The sequence below is a fragment of the Oculina patagonica genome, chromosome 2, assembly GCF_052425735.1.
Source record: "Oculina patagonica isolate OP01 chromosome 2, crgOcupat, whole genome shotgun sequence".
Taxonomy (NCBI): Eukaryota; Metazoa; Cnidaria; class Anthozoa; order Scleractinia; family Oculinidae; genus Oculina; species Oculina patagonica.
This window is the reverse complement of record NC_135759.1, coordinates 32,426,295-32,448,496: the sequence shown is the minus strand read 5'-3', so window position 1 is coordinate 32,448,496 and position 22,202 is coordinate 32,426,295. Positions and strand designations below refer to the sequence as shown.

General features: G+C 38.7%; 3 protein-coding genes across 3 annotated transcripts in view; 1 reads left to right on the top strand and 2 right to left on the bottom strand.

Annotated features, from left to right (window-relative positions):
- The window catches only part of LOC144644221 (small subunit processome component 20 homolog), a 35,851-nt gene that overhangs the window by 1,500 nt on the left and 12,149 nt on the right, over positions 1–22,202 (bottom strand). Inside the window, exons 14-38 of the mRNA XM_078503656.1 lie at positions 21,024–21,801; positions 20,511–20,645; positions 19,821–20,092; positions 18,495–18,574; positions 16,796–17,067; positions 15,776–15,915; positions 15,413–15,569; positions 15,198–15,296; positions 9,912–10,079; positions 9,465–9,631; positions 9,197–9,344; positions 8,691–8,807; positions 8,385–8,555; positions 7,884–8,015; positions 7,683–7,793; positions 7,505–7,584; positions 7,333–7,402; positions 6,661–6,780; positions 5,593–5,655; positions 3,144–3,275; positions 2,738–2,900; positions 1,910–2,073; positions 1,450–1,521; positions 894–1,106; positions 361–487 (exon numbers count right to left, since the gene is read on the bottom strand). Of these exons, the coding sequence (XP_078359782.1) occupies positions 361–487; positions 894–1,106; positions 1,450–1,521; positions 1,910–2,073; positions 2,738–2,900; positions 3,144–3,275; positions 5,593–5,655; positions 6,661–6,780; positions 7,333–7,402; positions 7,505–7,584; positions 7,683–7,793; positions 7,884–8,015; positions 8,385–8,555; positions 8,691–8,807; positions 9,197–9,344; positions 9,465–9,631; positions 9,912–10,079; positions 15,198–15,296; positions 15,413–15,569; positions 15,776–15,915; positions 16,796–17,067; positions 18,495–18,574; positions 19,821–20,092; positions 20,511–20,645; positions 21,024–21,801 (4,151 nt within the window). The remainder of the gene's footprint in view (positions 1–360; positions 488–893; positions 1,107–1,449; positions 1,522–1,909; positions 2,074–2,737; positions 2,901–3,143; positions 3,276–5,592; positions 5,656–6,660; positions 6,781–7,332; positions 7,403–7,504; positions 7,585–7,682; positions 7,794–7,883; positions 8,016–8,384; positions 8,556–8,690; positions 8,808–9,196; positions 9,345–9,464; positions 9,632–9,911; positions 10,080–15,197; positions 15,297–15,412; positions 15,570–15,775; positions 15,916–16,795; positions 17,068–18,494; positions 18,575–19,820; positions 20,093–20,510; positions 20,646–21,023; positions 21,802–22,202) is intronic.
- On the top strand, positions 3,521–4,951 carry LOC144644239 (melanocyte-stimulating hormone receptor-like). The gene has a single exon (XM_078503687.1). It carries the CDS (start codon positions 3,931–3,933, stop codon positions 4,873–4,875), a length of 945 nt encoding a protein of 314 aa, XP_078359813.1. The 5' UTR covers positions 3,521–3,930; the 3' UTR covers positions 4,876–4,951.
- Positions 10,965–12,773, bottom strand: LOC144644235 (QRFP-like peptide receptor). The gene has a single exon (XM_078503681.1). It carries the CDS (start codon positions 12,771–12,773, stop codon positions 11,649–11,651), a length of 1,125 nt encoding a protein of 374 aa, XP_078359807.1. The 3' UTR covers positions 10,965–11,648.

Genomic DNA, 22,202 nt, shown 5'->3' with positions numbered 1-22,202 from the left:
CCACGTAAAACAAATGCACCCTTTGAAAGAAAGTATCAAAACAATGAGCTTGTGCAAAAAGAAATGAGGGGGGTCAATATTTAGGAGTAGGTATAAAGAAATCAGCCATGTACAGCTAGAGCACCCTTGAACAACATATCAAAACAATAAGCATGCACAAAAATAAAAACTGTAATAATTTGGGGATGGGCTACACATATTGGGGGTTTAAAAAAATTATTAAAAAAAAAAAAAAAGAATTATTTTTTTTAGCAGCTTGTTAAACACATGCACGATACCTGCGGGGTACAGTAGACCCTGCATGAAGGCCACTGAGTAAGACCAGGTTTTGGTGTCCCGTTGGGATTCTTCTGTATTTACCTTTGTACGTGGTGGCTAGTTCCAGCTCCCTGTAAACCGGGCCCAGAAGGTCCACAAGGTGCGGTTCAATGGCATCTTTTCCTAGATTAATGGACACTGCAGCAAGCCAACGTAACACACAAGATCTCTGTAAGGAAATAAATATTTAAATTAATGATACGACGATTTTGTACAGACTATCGTAAACCAAAGTCGTAATCGTAATCCTATCACCGCGCTTATACAGAGCGACCAGGGCACGATTTCTCTAACTGAGGTGGATTAGCAACAACTTTAAATTTTACTCCGTCATTTTTTTTTTGCTCTTTACCTTAAAGATTGGTTAATCTCGCCTATGAGCTAGATTAACGCTACCATGTTTTACTTTTAACCCAGGATAAGCGTTAATCAGCATTCACTGACACCCAGGCCGGAAATCTGCGCCCAAACACGTCAAACATGCAACCAGTGACAAGCGCTGTGAATTTGGTTTTGGTTTTGCAGCTTATATGGCCAACAAGGAGTGATAAGGAATTTGCACGATTTCTACTGACCTTTTGGGTATGTTTAGGTGTTTGAGAAGCTTCTAGTGTTGCTAATTTGTTCATGTTGCTTAGTAGACCCGTTAACGTGAAACATGTTCCCGCCTCCGTGCTGTAACCAACTCCCCTAGCATCAAGCTTTTCTCGTCCACTTTTCACCCTTAACTGGTTCCCGCCGTCTAGGATCTGCAGTAGTTTGGCCAGGAATACCAAGTTCTTTACAATCTGTGAAAAAGGAACAATCAGAAATAAAAAATATAATAATAAAAGATATCTTAATTTAAGAGTCAATGTATTTAGCAATGCTTTGCTAATTGAGGACCCTGTAAACTAACAAACAATTATTGTAAGTAGAACAGAAACTTGTTAGAGGCTGACTAGTTGGGTATTTACAAAGAGTAAAGGAGTCGAATCGGACCTTCAGAACGCAAATTCAACTAGTGACACGAAGGAGGATTTGAACCCGGGACCTCCGAATTACAAGCCCAGCGTCCTAACCACTATGCCACGGCGCGGCCATTTAAAGGCAGAAAAAACACTATCAAGTTTTGTAAGATTGCAGCCTTACCTGTTCTCCCAATTCGTTATCCAATAGAGGCGAACGCAGTTGGGTGCAAAAGTCGTCACAAAGTCTGGCAACCTACACGATAAAGAGAACCGATTGAGGTCTAATAAACGGTAATGGTAATGCATTTATATGGCTCACTTTCAATATAGTTATATGTTCAAATTCGCTTTTGTTTCCAACATCCCCATCTGTCTACTGAGCTAACATTACTAACAGATAAGTCGTCCCTGATTAAGGGTGTAACATATGCCCTTGGCCTTTAACGTTTTCTTAAGAGAGGTTTCGAGAAGTAAAAATCAATGCTTTTTTCGCAATTCCAACAACGCGCAAAGTAACATAACATCCCTTTCAATGACGTGTTTCGCATTCCTGTGATGAGTTGTGCATCTTTGTACGGGCGCAGTCTACAGCCATGATATGAGTTGAAAAGAATCATTAAAACAAAGAACAAGATTTAAACCTTTGCTGGTAAATCCTCCTGAAGGTAATCGTTTGAGGTATTTCCCTTCTGGTAGCCAGTAACCAGGTCCTCCGGTCTCCATGCGGCAAAAAGAAGACCAAGCAATCGACTTGACACAAGTCGGACCCAGGCGTGTGGATGGAGTATGTGTGTTTCCACAGATTCTGTCGGAAGGAGAAAAGAACATATAAAAAAAATTAATTTTATTTTTATTTTATTTAAAAAAAAAAAAAAAAAAAAAAAAAAAAAAAAAAAAAAGGGGGGGGGGGGGGGGCAGAGAAAAAAAATAAAAAAAAATATTTTTTTATTATTTCTCAAAAAAAAAAAAAATTTAAAATTTTTTTTTAAAAAAAAAAAAATATTTTTTTTTTTTTTAAAAAAAAAATTTTCCCCCAAAAAAAAAAAAAAAAAAAACAATTAAAAAAAAAAAAATTACTTCTCTCGCGGACAACCGAAGAACACATAAAAAAAACCCCATTTGTTTATGTGCGCGCGCTAATTACGCGTAAAATTCTGCGCAGTAAGGATGCGCAATGCAATACAGGGCAACGACCTTAAGAAGAATCTCACCAGGGCAGTTGAAATGGCGTGTACTATGCAAAATCATGAGAATACTCGCGCTACGTTCAATCAAAGTCCATTATTTGCGAACTGACTGAGACCGCGGTTTTCAGCAGAACTCTTGCTTAGTAACATGCCGACAAGCTAATGTGACAACATCCGGAGTGCTCTGTACCTATTTCTTGTTGATCAGTATAAAATCGGAAACTTCTGGGTGACTCAGACAATTCTCCGATTCCATACATTCTGTTGGAAGATGTCACTTACCCCAGATTTGAGCCATTTCCTTTTGTCGATTTGGATTCCTGATAACTTGGCACTGTTTGATCACTTTCGCCAAAAATGAAAGCGTGTTAAAAAGGAGGTGATCCTTGATCCGGTGAAGGCCCTCGGAGCTGTTAGCTTGTTCGTCCTCCTCGACAGGTTCCTCCTAAACGAATACAATTTCACCGAGTTATAAAAGCAACGTTTCCCACATGGGTTGATTGCTAATGGAAAGACACATGGTCAGAGCATCTTGACAAAGTGGAAATGTGGTTGTTTTATTCCAAAAGTAGAACGAAGATGTTGTAACTCGCATAACGTGCGGGCTTCATGAAGTGAAAATGATGCGACACTTGGTAAATTCTTTAATAAAGTTTATTCTCTATGTCGATAACCACTGTTTAATTACCGTTACAAGCTGGTCTGGAGCTATGATGCTGGCAACAAGCGGTAACACAATTCCAAGTCGTTTTTCAAAGTTCTTTCCTTCAACTTCAACGAACAAACCACCAACTTGAGCAGCAAGACGCTGAAGACTGATCTACAAAGCAAGAATTAAAACTCAGAAAGTTAATCAGATCTGGCTATAGACCTAGAGTTAAAGCCAGATTTTGATCCAACGGCATGATCCTGATTCATTATTTTACAAAAAAAATATATGCACTGATATTTTTCCGAGGACAAATATCTTTTTCGAGAGGTGAACAGTTCTGCGAACTAGCGAAGCTTGAGGCAAACTGATCTTCGAATCCAATAAAATGTGCCGAGGCACATTAAATTGAATTCATAAAATATAAGGAAATCCCCATACAAAAACCAGGTACCAATAAGTCAACAATCAACCAGACGACTAGCCCATTGGTCATATTTCGTTATTGCTTTTAGTCAGAAATAAACTTCATATATTTTCGACGTTTACGTAGTTTTGTAAGAATTTTAGCCCAAGTAAGTAAACGTATAACAGACGATTTGCAGCACGCGCTTTTGTCATAAATAATGCATCTTCCTTCTGAATAATTCCACAGTCACGTGAAACGTGACATGTTTTAAGAAATAAAAGACAGCTCTGCAGGTGTTAGTATTATTTAGTGTCATAAAGCAGCTATGTTAATTCAAAACAGGAAGATTTCGCGTTTCCGGGTGGAAGCTGATAAAACATCTGACGTTAAAACTACAGGTTTCTACATTGCAGTATAATGGCGATAAAAAATTTTACTGAAGGAGAAGAGCAGACTCAAACAGTTGAACAACTGGGATGTTCGGCCAGCTGGTCAGGTGGATTACACGAACAGTTGATATATATTTCAGCGTTCAACATTTTCCTTTCGATTACTGCAGTTCTTGGAAATAGTTTGATATTAGTCGCCCTTCACAAAGAGTCTTCCCTTCATCCGCCTTCCAAACTCCTGTTTCGTTGTTTGGCAACGACTGATCTCTGCGTTGGTCTTATTGTAGAGCCCCTAAATGTTGTCTACCGGATGTCTCTAGTTCACGAAAAATGGAATCTGTGTCGGTTCGCAGTAGACTCTACTTACATAACCGGCTATGTTTTGTCTTCAGTGTCTTTGCTGACACTGACTGCAATAAGCATAGACAGACTTCTTGCCCTGTTGTTAGGGCTGAGATACAGGCACGTTGTAACTATAAAGCGAACATATGTGACTGTAGTAGTCTTTTGGATTACATCCACTTTCGCTGCGACATCGTACCTTCTAAATCAACTTATAACCCTTTGGTACAGCTTTATTGGTATACCATTATGTGTAGTAACCTCAATCGTCTCGTACTCTAAGATTTTTCTTACACTCCGTCACCATCAATTTCAAGTACAAGGCCACATTCAACTAGAACAACCGAGCCAAGTTAATCCACTGAACATAGCGCGATACAGAAAGGCAGTGTCCAGTGCACTATGGGTGCAGTTGACATTAGTTGCTTGTTATCTACCCTATGGTATAGTAGTAGCTTTGTTTAGTAATGGTAGACTGTCTTCATCCGATTATCTCGCTTGGGATTTAACAGTGACACTAGTTTACTTAAACTCGTCATTAAACCCATTTCTTTACTGTTGGAAAATTCGTGAAGTTAAACAAGCAGTGAAAGAGACAATCAGAGAAGCACTTTGTTGTTTATCAACTTAGCTCAGTCTTTTTTAAAGAGGCGTTTTAAAATTTTAGTCTCTTGAAAGCTGTCCTGCCTGTTTTAGTTCATACCTTATGGAAACCGATTATATAAATGCTATAATTCTCTCCTAAGTGTTTAGTGAGTAGTTTAAAGGTAAATAATTCAAATCGTCTAGTTCTGAGAAAGTCTAAATAAATTATTCAAGAAAAATTATCACCAGCGTTACTAAACGACACGTCCATTGAAAACTTCCAATTGTTTATAATGACACTTTCAGTCGCTGAACAGCCATATTAGAAGCATATGTGGATGTTTCTAATATTATTTTATGGAACCATGTCCTTTGAAATTCTTCAGCGTCATTTAAGAACTGTCCTCCAATTTGAGAAGATTTTGGTTCTTTACCCAGGAAAACCTGCTCGGCTGCCACATAATTTTCCGACAAGAAGTCGCGGACGCATCGGATCTCCATTGCCAAAGCAATTCGCTTTCCGATTTATCTTGCCTTACCAATCGGGCTCAACTGGTGCGTGTAAATTACCCTTTACAGCATTTAAAGTATTTTTTATCCTGATGTAATATTACCCCAACACACCCACGGTTGTATATCCATCCAATACTAAATAATTCTAACTTTTGTTCTTGTCACATTAAGGCCCGAAGGTCTAGGGCTAACTGAACGCATGTTGGTGGCAATTTATTTAATTAAGTGTACTACACTTATCACTTGTTACCTTTTCATCTTTAAACCATAACAACACGATCGAAAATAGCTTCTGTCGCTGGTCGGCATCAAGCTGTGGACAAACAAGAAACAAAGACATCAAAAGGATAATTTTAAGTTGGAACCCTTACTAGTGAACGCGATTCAGAGTCTTCATTTATATATTAATACCCATACCTGCCAACCCCCAGAGTACAAAAATCTGGAGACGTCTAGAAATCTTTGCATTGTAAGGATATCATTTAAGACAAATGTATGAATACTCTCCGAGAATCAGACCGGGAGATTTGATGAAAAACTTGGAGACTCCCAGGAAAACCTGAAGAGTTGGCAGGTATGAAAGCCTGCGAGGTCAGCATGTTGTTGGCGATTTGAAGCTTACCTTATTGTTACTAATTTTCGCGGGAACTTAATTTCGCGAAAATATAACGGGCATATTTCGCGGGACTTAAATTTCGCGATTTGGCCAAAAGTATACATCTAAAGGAACTAAAATTCGCGAAAACTGTGTCAAAATACTAGTCTACATTAACAAACAGTAAGTCTTAAAATTAACAGAGCTGATTTTAATTTTCTACGAAAATAGTTTCCAATGGCACTGAACAAAACCACAAAACAAAACGAAGCTTAAAACAGTTTGACATGTTCTTTTGTAACAAAGTAGAGCAAGTTTGACGACTGTACCAAGAACATTATGTGATAAACTGACCATAACGTTGATTAATTATAACGAATTATGTAGAAGGGCATTAAGGTTCGCGTCGTTATTTTTCACGAGAACCTTTTTTCGCGGGTATTTAATTTCGAAATTTTTTGAAAATCGCGAAAATTAAGTCCCGCGAAAATAAGTAACAATAAGGTATGCAAAGCTTCCAGTTTCGAGAATGAAATCTAATTTTTCTTAACAGTAATGAGTATTAATACATTTGTCGATGGCGTTGATGTTGCTGGAGCTATCAAAGCAATCTAGGCGATAAATCCCTGACGCAGATTGCAGGCTCTGAGGGTTATTACAGCTTTTATTGACGTTCTCTCCCACCATGACCGTGGCTCGGGACTCCATAAATCTATGGCTTACTTTGTCAAGAAGTGACTTGATAGCAAGAGCTGTCAGTTTACGGCAACCGGCTGAGTCGTCATTCACCAAGCGAGAGGTCAGCGGTACAAAGAAGAAACCAGCATAGTCAAATAGCATCGACTGAAAAGAACAAAAAAGGAAAACATACTTGTACCTCAACTAAGAACGGGGGGCTCTATACGGGGCAAGGAAACGAAGAAGAAGTGTAGCATTCTGCAGATTCTGTACCACCGTTCTTTCATCCTTCAAAGCAGCGTCTAGTTTTGTCGGAAAACATTTTTGCGGGTAGAAAAGAGAGGATGTGGAGGGGTGTACGCCCCTGCTCCTGCTTTGCGCTGCAGATGGTATTGAAAATAAAACACTTGTGTAGTCTGTGCTAAATGTAGAGGGCTTTTTACCTGCTACTTACATTATTACCTGGAGAAGAACTGTCTTACACAGTTTTAAATATTGCGTTACTCAACCCGCTAGAAATACCGTGATTTTATTACATATATTTTTAAGTTTCATTATCGCATTTTTAAACGTAAACGTTGACACACTTGTATGCATGCAGTATTTCAGAATAAAGTATAATAAATATATTTAACACTTGCAATTTTATATTTCAATCTTGCAAACAGTTAACGCCACTTCTGGCTACCTCGGGGATTATTTTTAAAAAAGTCGTACCTCGGGAAAAGAAGAGAACATGGATTCCAACATTTCCAGCGCTGATTCTCGGCCAGTCTCGTGTTCATAGCTTGATTGAAAAAAATGAAAGACACAATGTCATTTTTAATCCAGTTTTGTCGACCAGGCAAAATCTGATTGGACTCACGAAGAATTATATCGGAGTACTTACTCCAGCTGAGAAACGTAAAACTCCAGATATCTTTGTAACTTAGTCCCCAATGGATAGTCAAGAAGGAACTGCAGCATACACTGAGAATTAAATTAAGGTTAGTGAAAACAAACTGACGTTTTATTTCAGAAAATTTTTATATGCCAGGTTGAAAAAAAAACCCGTTTATTTCGTTTACCTGTCTGCACTGAAGCTGAACCGAGGGTGAGCTACCAGTGATTGACAGCTGACCAACCTTCAACATGACGTCATGGATTTCAGGCACTATGAGTTTTCTACAAAGGATTGCCTGTGACAAAAAAGGTCAAGTCAATTCACGACTTAATGGGATTCATAAACGTTGAAAGATCATTTTAACGTAAGAAAATCAAGTACTGACCTTTAGAAGAGGAAATGCTGTTCCTTGTTTTGTGTGGTCATGGATGTCTTCCTCCACAAACCCCAACAACACCTGCAGATGCTTCTCAGCAACCGTGTATTGTTTGAAGTCCCGTATAATCACCGTCATGGCCTGGGGATAACAAAAGACAGTTTGATTTGGATTCTTTTCGCCGGAAGTATCACTTATCTTTTTACGGCCACTATCACCATTTGGTAGCAGCCATATCGTTGAAAGTAATAAGGTTTTCTTTTTCGTTCACTCTAGGTATATTTCATTAACATCCTCACACATTTCTTTAATATGTCCTAAGATTCTGATATAATTAATTAGAATTAAAACCTGCGCTCGTTTCTCCTTCCTTACCGTTTAAAAATTGCTTTACCTAGTCACGGTCCTAATACATTCACCCTAAAATGCCTCAGATCATTTGAATGAATTACTTATTGCTAGTTTATTTGTAAAACTTTACAAAGGAAATCAATTAGGGTGTTTATTTACCTTAAAGGCCGATAGAACCATTTCAAAGTTCTCTCCAACTTTTGCACCAGCCTTTGCGTAATTCTTGAGCAAGTTGAAAAGCAGTTTTCCCATTGTAGGAACGCAGTGGTTTAAAGAAGGCAATGGAAACTTAACCAACCAGCTAACACAACGGAGAGAGATCGTCACAACCTGAATACACAACAAACAAAACTGATCAGTAGAGAAGAACGAAATCCACAAAACAATTGCACCTATTTGTGCACAGCTTTGCGTATGGGTATTATGAATCTGAAGATACGGAAGCGATAAAGTTCCTGTTCATACCTTATTGTATTTGGACTTGAGGCAGTCGGTTAGTAACCTAACAAAAGGATCCACCATTTGTTGATGTTCCTGGTCTGACGAGGAGATTTTTCCGTGTTTGAGCATCATGTACAGCAACTAAAAAGTTAAAATGAATACAGGCAAGAAAAATTAAAAATACATTTGTATCTTAAACTTTACATTTGTACACTACAGTACGTATAACACAGCAATTACAAAGTTCGTAGTGTATTTAGCTAACATGTCACTAGGAACTTAGTTCTTGACTTTGGTGTCTCCTTGGTCTTTCAAATGCTATAGCTTGTGACTTCTTAGTCTCAATAAACAGATGTCTGTTGTCGCGACATCATCCTATCCTTTTGCCTGGGATTTGCGCGTAGCAACCAATCTGAGGCACTAACTGACTATAGTATTATTATCAAACGTATTAATATGTAGCTAGACCAAGGTTATTGGTATAATATTTTGAATCTAAAGCCAAGGATGAAATAGTTTGATGCACTTACCTGAAGGCCAAACTCGACTAGAATGTGATGATTTGTCTTGGTGCTGGTCTGAGGGACATTTCCTCCTCGTGAGGGGGCAGGCGGCAGCAGTAGGGAGCTATCGGGGCGGAGTCTGGGGTCCCCTTGCATTGGAGTTTCTTTTTGTTCTCTATATTTAAAAAAATCAACAAATAAGCTTGGCAAAAAATTATTAAGTGCAACGCAGCTACATATTGTCATCCATTTTGCTCATGTATAACCTGAGCTGGGCGAGACACTTAGTACTTACTCCGGTTTCGATTTCAACAGCGGAACATTTTCACGGGTAAGTCCATGGATGAACATAAGAAGGATCTGCGGAGTTACGCTCAAGTTCGACTGCAGTCCAACTCCGATCCTTCTCAAAACCTCTTCTACTCGACGAGCTGTTTTGTGACTTTGTGTTGAGTCAAGAACCTGCAAAAGGTAAAGGACTGTTTCGTTATCGTTCATTTTACAGCAATTTAATAACAGTGTTCAGGGAATTCGTTTTGGGGTTCGGTACATCCTCGTAAGTAACCGAAGATTCCCCGCATTCCTATTGTCCAATTAAAACCAGCACGAGCACTACGTCATGTTGCTTAGTAACCTCTAGGACAAAAACCGCGGTCCCAGACAATTATCGGACAAGGGACATAGTCCCCTCCACAAGTACTAAACGTTTCTCAACTCCTACTTAAGTTCTGAGTAGAGCTACCTCTTTCAAAGGAGAAACCAGGACAGTTAATGACCGTGTTCCCGCAAATTTGGAAAGAATCTCAAAAGTATCAAAGCTCTTGCATGTTTTCGCTTCAGGAAGCTTGTTAGCGATCTTTTCCACCTCTCGCTCTTTTGCAACCTCGCCAAACAAGTCTTCAACAAGCACCTTAGAAAAAGAAAAACGAGACAAGAAAAAAGAAGCTTTAGTATTAAAAATTATAAAAAGAAAACTACCCATTGTAATTGGATAGGATAAATTTTAAGAATTGAATAAGTTTTTCCGATGAGCTCTTGTTATTGTTTTGCAACATTTAGCCGCAAACATTCGGAAATGTAAATGAAAGAGGGGGCAGCATTAATGGCGGTCTTTGTGGAGAAACCAAGCTTCAACGCGAAATACGATAACTTCACAGGCGGGAAATGGCGGTCGACTTGCGGACTGATAAGGATCGTTGATTATGTCCCATTAAAAAAATATATGCAAAATTACTCGGAAATTACGGCCTAATGGTTCCGATTGGACTTTTGGTGGAGAAGCTTGAGTTATAGCCTTGGCGGGCTCGCTGTCTTATGTTTGTGAGCAAGGTTCGTTATACTCTCCCCCGGCAAAATTTGTTTTTTTTTCTTTTTGGTTTTTTTTTTTTTTTTTAATGTTAGTAAAGAAAGAAAAAAAAAAAAAAAAAAAAAAACCCATTTCCTCAAAAAAGTTTTTATTTTTTAAATTTTCCGCATCCGAACCAAAAAAAAAGGCGCCGACAAACCGCAAACGATAATTTTAAAAAAAAAAAAATTTTTAATAAACTTCAAAAAACAAAATCCCTCAAAACCGGAATATATCGATCTTTGAACTGTGAAAATTAAAACCTTATCTTTGCAATACTTTTCTTATTTTTTGCATATTTCTGTCATATAGTGCCTCTCTCCACTCAGGAGTATAAATGGGTATCGTAGAATTGTCGAAGCAACTTGACTATAAGAATGGATGGGGAATAACCAGTTAAGGACTAGCATTGTATTCAAAGGGAGGTATGTGTAGCATAAAATACTCGGAGTTGCTTCATGCTGCAGAGACTGGAGTTTAACGTCGGCACTGATATGCTATCATCCCCCTTTCCCTGTGATTGGAATACACGTGGCGCTTTGGCATTCAAACGCCAAGTGATTTAAATTAACAAACCATCATTTAACCGGTCATCATGTCGAAGAATACTTGAAGTATTTTAATTAACTTTGTTTTGTACCCAGATCGTACAATCACTAACAATAATCAATTTGATTGGCTATCGCCTATTTCTATTTTCGGAAGTAATTTGTTTTACAACGTTGTACTAATGCTTTATATCTGTAATTTTCTGCATTCCTGTTACATCTAAACTGCATGACTTTGAGGTGATCCTAAAAAAGTACCTTTTAAATGTAGAAAATTATTAACATGTCAGCTAACAATTTATACCAGTATAGAAGAAACGGATGTGTGGCAAACAAGGAAGGGTTAACGGGGGGCGGGGGCGGGCGGGGGCAGATGGCGCGTCTTAAAATATTCAGTCAAGTTCATCGTTCATAATCCATCACAATCTTCCTCAGTTTTCACCATCGTTGTTTGGTCATAGTAGCACTTTAACACCTCTGGTGTTTTTCTACCCTAGTAAACTATTATTTTGTGTTTTGTTTCGGTTTAACAGTAATTTTTTTTATATCGCGACTTAATATATAGCTCATTTGACAACAAGACTACTCAAGTTCCAACCACTGACAGGGGTTCAATTGCTCTAGGCCTCACAGTGCGTTCATAGTCCAACGTGCCGAGGGTTAGGCTTAGATTGTTACTATCCTTGCGTCTTCCCACGACATCTGAACAATCCTGAGGCATAACTCTGGAGTTTGTATTCACGCGGGCGAAGCATCTCCGATAGAGCGGGTTAAGAATCGCGCAGAAACCACGCCGATAATTTTCGATATAAATCAGGTAAATACAAGGATTTATTGCACTGGATGCGTGTCCGAGAAAGAACGCTGGGAATATTAACTTGCACACTTTTGTTCCGAAACGTACAGATAGGATTGGCAAGAAAAAATGAAGGCACCAACAAACAGCAAACACAAAGACTATTGTAAACAACATGTTCATCACTTTACGGGTGCGCTTCAAACGATCTTTGTATTTTCTTTGCATGTTGGTCAAATCCTCGCCCACAGGTTTTCGTTTCTTGAGCGACACCAGCACAGCGCTGTACAGTACAACGATTAAAAATAACGGGATAACGTAGAACAGTACAAATGCGAACTTCAAGTAAATATTGAAAGCTACTTCGGAGTCCAGTCGAAGTACGCAAAACGTTTTGCCATCTTCTCGCTGTATGAAGTGAAGACCGTAGAACATCGGCGATCGAACAGCCATCGCGGTTAACCACACTACCGCGATGGAGGTGTACGCAACAGTGTTGGTGAAGACTCGTTTTAAGGGGAACAATACCGCAAAAAATCGATCTACTGCCATAAGAATGAGAGTTAACACTGAAACCGAAGCGGAAAGCTCTTGAGTAAACGGGGCTATCTTGCAAAGGAAATGGCCGAGTCCTCCGCTTATTCCCCATTCGCTGCCAAGGAAAATCCTTGAAATCATTCTCGGCATGTAAAATACCGTGATTAGAATATCCGCCGCGCTCATGTTAACAACAAAGAAATTCACTGGCGTTCGCATTCGTCGATTCTTAAAAACAACTGCAAAAATAAGTGCGTTCCCGATCAAAGACACTAGCATTACGATAACATACAAAGACACTTCTATCACTTGGGTCACGGAGGAGGCATCAGCACCACAAAACTGAGCAGAGACGCTTGTTTGGTTGGATTCGTTCATCTTTTTTCACAGCTCCCAAACGGTGGTTCCTTCAGTGAAGGAAGGAAGGACCTTTTCGGATTACAGTGCAACCGACGTCTCTCAAAAGGTCTACAAAAGCTGAAGGTGGAGATTACTTGTTCAGTTGTGGTTTGGTTTGTCACTGAAGACCGCTATTAGGTGGCGCAAAACGGCAGAATACAGGCCACGCTGATGAGGTTTTTTTTCTGAGCAGATGTTAGCAAATCTTCGTTAAATAACACGGTTAACACACCAAGTGAAGTTTATATATCTGACAGATAATTCTAAAGTTGCAGTAGGTCTAAGGGCACTGTCTTCTTGATACGTTTCACAGAGACTGGCAAAAAGGAAGAGGTCAGACTGATCTCTAGCAACTATAAAATCCAACCGGCAATCGTTTCGAAGCTTGTCAGTAGTAACTTGAGCGGTGATAAATTGGAAACCAAAGTCAAACTTGTTCCATTGCCTTACAGAGAGGCTTTAAAATGACTGGAAAAGCTATTGTTAAAAATCTGTTGCGCGATATTTCCTGGAAGAAGAGGAGATATAGTGGCTGAAGCTTATAAGCACTGCTTCTTCTTCAGTGGCGAGTTCGAAAGGAACCAAGCAAAAGCGTAAAATCGTGTTAGCCTTTCTTGACAACCCAGACAGCTGTTGACTATTTAAACAGGTGATTTCTTAGATAGCGATCCCAAGAAACCAAATCAGCATGTCCTATTTGTTTGAAACCACTAAGATGTCTGTAGCTTCAAATAACGTGCCACAAACAACGACAGCAATTCTGTCCTTTGCCTGAGAAAATTTAACACTATGTAAACCAAGTAAAAAAATATATTTGTAAACGGAAGATGATGAAAAAGTCTATTGACGCTCTGTGACACGCAATGCTCTTGAGTCAATAAAAATACCACGAGAAGAAAGCCTTTGTGATTAAAACTTACACAATTTTCCTTCTAATTCGTAATTAACCCTTCGCGCAAATATAAACAAACTCTGGAAGCAGTTTGAAAACTGTTCCAACAATTGGATAACACAACTCGTTATCAACTATACCCGGCAACGTTAAACACTTTCTTTAAACAAGGAAACGACAACAATCGTCAAGAAGGATGAGCTATCAGTTAAAATGCAGCTGCCTCAATATCGTATATGACTTTCTATCAACTAATGAGCAATCACGAAAGCTCGGTTACTGAAGTTAACCTTTTTCAATTTTAAGCTCGAGATGAAATTTACTTTAACTGATTCCTATACATCTTTAAAGTTTGTCTTGATCATTTGGAGGTCAGGACAAAATCCGATTCCTCTAGGTGATTATTTGATCCTTCGTCTTGGCAATGACATTAATATTTATAAAAGAAAAGCATTTACAAGTTAAGTTTACACAGAAATACAAAAGATTTAGTCGAACATGACAAAAACCTAACTGACAGTGGAGGAAGCATAAAACACTAACTTAATATACACAATAGTGCATCTTTTTTTCCTGTGGTAGATTTCAGCAAGGGATGTTATTTGCTTAATTTTTCCATTACTTTTATCTCTGGCATATAAAAAAACCTCGCTACCCCAGGGTAGCGAAATACAGACTTTTAAAAAGCTATAAAGGGAAATTGTTCTTGAAAATTAAATTTTGACAAGACGTAAGCGTTTTTCTTTAAATCGACAGGTTCGACCATCATCGATAAATGATATGATTTATATGTTTTTAATAACCCTACATGTAAAGTAGAATAAAAGATGCCTTCTTGGATAATTAGGAAATAAAAACTAATAAATATAATATTAGTAAATTTTCGACAGCAGCTTTGATGAATTGCCGTTATTTTCGGCCGTAACTAAGACAACAACTGAACAATCGCTTTTCCTGCAATATCATGATGTGTGATAGGTATCTGTCACGCATAATTCTAGTCGCTCCACTGTTTTTTCTTAATTGGAAACACTGAATATGTAAATCTGTTCCTTTGCTTACCCAATACGCTACAGTCGATCAGAAAAAATAACATTAAAAATACATGCAGTAAATTTTATTTAAGTTTTATAGTTTCATGGCCCCTCTGGATACCAGCCTACGAACTGAATGGGCTACCTCTGCTAAACTGTTAAAGCTCTTATCTTCTGCTTAACTAATAACATACACTTTTCAAAATGAAATGAGAAATTTCGAAGTTCCCAGCACTTGTCATCTTTTGCCTAGAATACTGATTAAAGATTTTCAGACTTCACTCAAAGAAAGAGGCAGACATTTCCTTACCAGCGATAAATTGTCTATCTGAGCAAACAACAAGACAAGTCCATGGTATATATATCAAAACGATTCGGTTGAATCGAACTGTTATTGTACACAGTGAAAAGTTGCATGTGTAATTGACAACTTAAGTCAAATATGCCCTTAAAAGGAAAAACAAGAATCCCTCTCACCTCCACTAATCCCTGTAAACTTGGATCCAGTTTCCCCGGTTCCAGGCTGTCGCTCATTTTGTCCAGTAACGTGTGAATTGTAAAACTAAGGACATGAAGCTGAAAATAATCATATATTAGAACCTACTATTACGAAAAACTGCAAGACATAAACATAATACATAAACAAAATTTTCATATTTTGACTCAGAATCTGCAGTCAAATCCGGGACTACCTGGTATCCTCTTGCCAGCGAACTTCTGAGTTCCTTAAGTACGAACGAGAAGTACTGGGTTCCAAGAGAAACGGTAATCTTCGCTAGCGTATCCCGTGCTGCATCACGGACCTCTCGGGCTCTGCTCCTTAATGTGTGACAGATCCGAAGAAGAAGACTATACATGGAGAGTACAGGAACAGGTTAGTCAAAATGTCAATCAAACAATCCCGTTCAGAGTTAAGTGTTTAAAAAACGATGTCAAAAAAAATGCACTCGTCCAGTGGTTATAAAGGGACGAGAAAAATCATCCAGCAAGCGCCGACACCGAACGAACGAACGAACGAGCTAAGAAAGCGTCACCAGCTTGTCAAGTTTTCTTACCCTGGCAAATGTAAGTGGAGTGCATGCTCAGGTAAAGCTTGCAGGAGTTTAATGATGGCGAGAATGATGGGAACACGTAACATTTCCTCTTCATCTTCTCTTTTCTGTTGACTCAACCGGTGATAATCAGCCGACTTGCTCTAAATGAAGGAACAAAAGAAACGAATGAAAAAATAGTAATTCCTTATTAGGTAACTAGGTCTTATATACCGGCATGTCAGTTAGAAAGGAAGACATGAAGTTTATAACGGAATTCCTGACACGCAGAATAGTGCCTGAAGTCCTAAACCTACCAAAATATTCCCAAATTCAATGTTTGGAGAGATTCACGGCGAGCTTTGTTTTATATAACATTGCCTTCTATTCAAGTTAACTGTCATTGTCTCTAAGATAATAGCTATTTTCATACCACCAAAGGGTCGTTTTAGGGCCTGTTTATATGGAGGAGAGTTGTCCCTGGTAGGAGGGTTACCCTTCATACAGAGCCACCCCAGGCGAGAGAGCTTTTCATACGCTTCTTTATAAATAGCTGTGAACTGTTTATATGAGAAATTGCAAAGTTGGCTCGGGGGGCAGGGTGACCCTGGGTGGAGGGTCACTCGCTTTGAAGGGAGGGTGACCCTGGGGAGCGAGCCAACTTTTTTCCATATAAACAGTTTGGTTATTTTTGCCTCGCCTACCAGGGACAAGTTGACACATACGAAGCATGCGCAAACGCTACAATCAGCCAAAACAAAGTTGCAGATAAATTGAAATCGAAGTCAGCGGTAGTTTTGTCCAAAATGTGGTCTTGGTCGAAGATTCAGCGTTCCTGATTTTAGAAAAAGCAGCCATAAAAGATGTTTAAAAACAACTCTCGCCAGTCTTTTGAACCGGGAGGGCCAAGTTTTGGCTCGGTCAACAGGGACAACTTTCACGCTCGGCCAAAGTTTGCTCGGGGGAGAGGGTAACCCTCCTACCAGAGACAACTCTCTTTCATATAAACAGGCCCTAAGTATGCACTGTCTTTCACAAACTCACCTTTTTTGTCACACATTTGTGTAGCTGCGGCAGAATAGTCGAGGTGATTGTGTTGTAGATGCGCAAAGCAAGTTCCTCTTTGGAAAGGTCTATTACTTCTTCCTTCACAACTGTTACTGCTTCATCTCCTTCAACATCGTCATCTTTATCGTCATCATCATCAATATCACCTTCATTATCAGGTTCGTTCGATTTTTTGATTGCATCTTCTATTCTAGTAGTTTTACTCTCAACTTTGTTTGTTTCCGTTCTTGTAACGTCTTCATTGTTTCCTGTCAAGGCACAGATGAAAAATAGGGCATAACTCTCACATACATGCAGAAAGCTATTTCAAAATGTGTTGGTATCAGTTTGTGTTTTGCGCTTACATTACGCCTTCAAGGTTCTTAAAAAGGCGAGGAACAAGTATACCATGTCGAAAATTAATTTCTAGGCTATTAAAAGTAAGCCACCTTGCTAGCGATAGATAGATACGTTTATTAAAATAATTAAATGACAGCCAGCAGGCTGAATTGCTTAACGATTTACAATATGTTATTCAAAAAAAAAGATAAAAATTTGTGATGAGATCTTTTTAAAATTTTTACTATTTACTATTAAAGGTAAAAAAAAAGAAGGAAATCTACAATAAAAATTGAAACAATCAGATTTTTCTACTCCTAGATACAACACTGTTACTTATGGAAAGCACTCTTTGCGTTATGTTGGACCCAAACTATGGGGCAAACTTTCTACGGCTGACAGATCAGCCAAGACACTGCAGGCTTTACAAACCGTATTCGCAAAAGGGATATAACTCGCTTAATGGACAACGGCTGTAAGGGATGCATCCTATGCTGCACATAGTGCCTCTCAAGTCAAGTCATTATTATTATTATTATTATTATTATTATTTTTTAACAATTAAGATTTAAACTTTTTTCTATATCATAGATTATAATAACATTTTTATATGACTTATATATATTTTTATTGTATTTATATTTAGTATTAGTGTAGCTTTTAGTTTTTTAGCAGTGTCCCCTAATTAGTATGGTAGTATTTTCCAGGCTATAAGGTTCTGACACTTAAATAAAGTTTCTTATCTTATCTTTTTATCATCTACTTATTTAAATTTGCTCGGCACATTGCTGGTATGAATGATTGCTTAAAACGGTTAGTATAAAAACGAGGCAAGTCGAACTGAAAACTCTCTCATGCCTGATGTTGTAGTGGCCATAGTCTTTCGGGGGAAGCAGGCAAGCGAGACCTTAGATGCCTGAGCTGTCCGCGGGAGGTTGTTGTTCAGACACATTTTACGCGTTGTTTTTCTTAAAGCTACGTCAAATACAACACACGTGTTACGACCGTTATGTGGCTGCTAGTATACAATTTACCACACATGATTCTCTTTCCACACTTGCCTGATGCATAATAAAGAAAAGCAGGTAGTTAAAATGCACATCGAAATGAGCGGTTCTCACTGACTTCAATAACAAAATGAGATCTTGGAACTAGTTAGAGAACAGGCCATATTTGTATTCCTAGGAGCTGGCAGGGAAGGCCGACACGGGAAATATAATTAAAAACAACTTCACGTCATTTGCAGATTCTCCTGGATAAGCCTCCATTACAAGCTAACTCTTGTGTAATCCGGTAATACAAAAAGTGGCCTATTGCAGCGGATCATTTTCCCGTTTTTCCTAAGTAGTTAACATACCATTGAGTTTACCCTTTTCCATCTGTTTGGGGACTGTGCTGAGGTCAAAGTGGAAATTGTTCAGAATGTTTACCACTATCCTGAAAAAAAGAGATAACAAAAGCGTAAAGATCGAGGTATATTTACGTCAAGGTGGTAAATACACGGTACATCCTTTTGTACAACTTGTCTAGCAAGGAGTTTTTCCATTACACGCTGTGCTACACAGTAACATCGATGTTATATCGAACCTGTCCACAGGCAGACCACCCTATGTGTTCGTGGTTAATAATTGTTCACTTAAGACGAACAATAGAAATCTATGAGTGTTACGAATAAAGCTCTGAAAATTACAATTATAAATGAACCTCTTACGAAATATTTCAATAAAGGTGACTTAAATGTTAATCTATTCATGTGTGGTGTTTTTTTCGCGATCTGGGCCGTATTAAGCGTTTTTTTACGTTCGGCCGGTGGTCGGTAATAGGAGAAAAAAATTGAGCGACCACCGGCCGAACGTAACATACGAAAAAAACGCTTAATACGGCCCAGGTCGCGAAAAAAACACCACACATGAATAGATTAACATTTAAGTCACCTTTATTGAAATATTTTGAAAGAGGTTCATTTATAAATGTAATTTTCAGAGCTTTATTCGTAACACTCATAGATTTCACAGATTTCAACATATTTCTATTGTTCGTCTTAAGTGAACAATTATTAACCACGAACACATAGGGTGGTCTGCCTGTGATAAAGGGTTATTAAGAGAGAGAGTATGGTGGGTCAAATGCCATATTGCTCAATATTTTAAATAGTTCGTATCAATCGTTCCATTCATTACCACCACCAGCAAACGCAAATAGCAGCCTACTTTGGTTTGGCCAGTGGTCAAACTTCTCTATATATAGCCAAAGGAAAGTTAAAATTTCTTGGAAGTCGGTCTTGCCCTTTCTTTGGACACTTTTTCGACGCCATAGGACGAACTTTACGAACTTTCTCAGACAAATGCCACGATGATGTCGCCGTAAAGCTACTGACATACAGAAAGACATGTTCCAGGGTCATGTAGCAGCGGCATGTTAAAGGACAAAATCACAACATTAACTCGTGTAAGATAAGTAACAGGGACGTTACTCCACAAACATGTTTTATCCTGGCACAATGGGATGTGATTTTGTCCCTGCTACATGTCACTGCTACATGACCCTTCATTTGTCAGCACCTTAATGCTTTGGTGACAACAATAGTACTACCTTTTTATTCTTGCTAAACCGACTTTTTAGTGGCTAATTATTTTAGAGGAAAATATTGAAATCGTGTTTGAATTAAGAAGGAAATTCTTACCTGACGATAACTTTCTGGGAATGTTTCTCAACAGGTAATAGTTTCAAGTAATGTCTTAAAAGAGAGCAATATTTGGACCAAGGTAGGCTTGCCGATATTGTTCCTATAGTGGTAACAGCCTCGGTGACAAGATTGTGCTCCTTAGCAGCCGTGTGATCGAACACGCAATGTGTTACCAATGGCAACAGGAAGGCTGTCAGGCTTGTGGTTCTGAGACTGTGCTGCTGACAATGTGACTGCAGGCGGCGAAGCGCGCGAATCCGTCGATGGAGCTGCAATGTACCAAAAATTGCGATTTAACCATAACGGTGTGTTAATGATTAGGTCATACTATTTTGGGTGACTTTTGCTTGTCTTTATAAATTACGAGATGTCAACTCCAACTACAAGCTGGTTTACTAACGGGACATAAATCAAACGGTGAATTTTGTAATCCCTTTCGATCTCTTGTAACAGTGAAGTCTAATTGAACGGAATCGCTCAATTTTTTTATAAACCATAAAAAACGTGTTGGGACACTTAAGTGTCCAAAAATATGTTCAATCGCTCTTTACCCATTTTCAACTCCAAGAGAAAAATGGCTGCACGACTTTTTTAGGTTAGCTAGAGCTAAATTACTGCAAATGAATGTTAAGCGTGAGATTCGAGAAAAACTCCTCAAAAAATAAAAATACTAGAACAACTCCTTACCTGAATGTGTTTGATGTTTTCAAAAAAGTCTTTCTCGGGATCATCGTCCAAAAGAACCTTCAGATCTGAGAAAGAATCGTGTTCAAACTGACGAACCATAGTAGACAGCACATCGAGGAATTCGTTCCTGGCGAGCTACAGATAGAGATTTGTACAGGGTCAGCTAACGTGTTAACACGTACACTCGTAACTTCAACTACATGGACCTGTACTGCTGAAGTTTTGTTAGGATTAACGAAACGCTATCGTGCCATTTTACTGTAGCTCTATACATGTAACTTTTGTTACATCACTGAAGCTGAAAATAGATTTAAAAAAACTAAATAAATTATTATATTTACAAATTAGAGAGGAAACCACATCAGTTCTATCTGGTTTTCATGCAGGTCCTCTATCCAGGACGTAATGGAATTTGGAAATGTTGGTTTTCATTTTCAATGTCAATAATCGTCTTGGTTGGCAATTTGCTGCAACTACATAAACATTATCTTACTAAATAAGTTATAAATATACCTCCTTCTTAGAAGAGAGAGCTTTTTTGCAAGCGGGAAGCAGACACTTCATGATTAGAACATGAAAGGCCTCGTCTTTTACTCCACTCCGTTGTACAACATAACGCACGATGCAACTCATACAGCTGCCAGCACTGTCTCTGATAGACAAGTCATCGCTGCACAAAACGAAATGAATGCAGTTGTGTAATAATGGTAGAATTTCCTCTGTTTTCAGTGCGTCTTGCTGGACGAGAAGCTTGGCATTCGAAAAACCCTCGAGTCTTGCATCATAATCAGGTTCTTCGAGACGTTTTACATTCCACGCGTTCAAACGAGCAAGAATTTCACACGTCTCCGACGAGTAGCTTGAATCAACCTTTGCCAGCTCAAGAAACGCTTCACATAAACACTGCCGTGTACTGCGAGTGTTAATCTGCGAGAAGAGCCTAGACAAAGGAGTAACGAAGTCTCTCGGTGAATCTACATTGGCCAGAAGACTTTTGACGGTTTTTAGGATGTTGTTCGCCGTTTCTTCCTTTTGAGAAGAGCTCAAGAAAGGCAGAAGTACTTCGGTTAATGTAGCAGACTGTGTTGCGTCTTTCACAAACGGGCTGATTTTAGACAAGACTGAAAGCTCTCGTTGAGGAAGAATCACTTTTCCTTTATTCTTTCCTTTTGAGTTTTCGATAGCTCGTTTGACCGAATGGCTCAGATATTCCAAGATCTGCGAAAGGTGTGGAAGAACTAACAGTGTTCCGTAGCTGGGCTTGTTTTCTTGGTGGTAACTCGAGGGCATTCTAGAAGAAAAAAAGTAAAAGATCAGCTCATAATGAACAGCACGGCCTGCTTCATTGGTTGTCTCTCAGATCAGCTGCTACCACTAGCCCATGATACATACTGTACATATCAAAAAATTAATTAGTTCTTCGGCAGTTTTTTTTGTTTCTTGGCAAGTGTACGAATCGACGTCTCAAAACTCTTGCCTATGCAGAACAACCAAGGCTGAAAACTGGAAGAACTGATTTAAACCAATAAACCCCGGGGACTCCTCGTTGCCCTACCAACTGAACTGATCTTATTTTTATCTAATGTTATTTATCTCTTATCTAATATTTAATACTACGTATTTTTATCTAATATCTGAAGCACAAAACTACCATTACCTAGGCCTACCGCTTCTAGTTTGTACCCCTTAAAT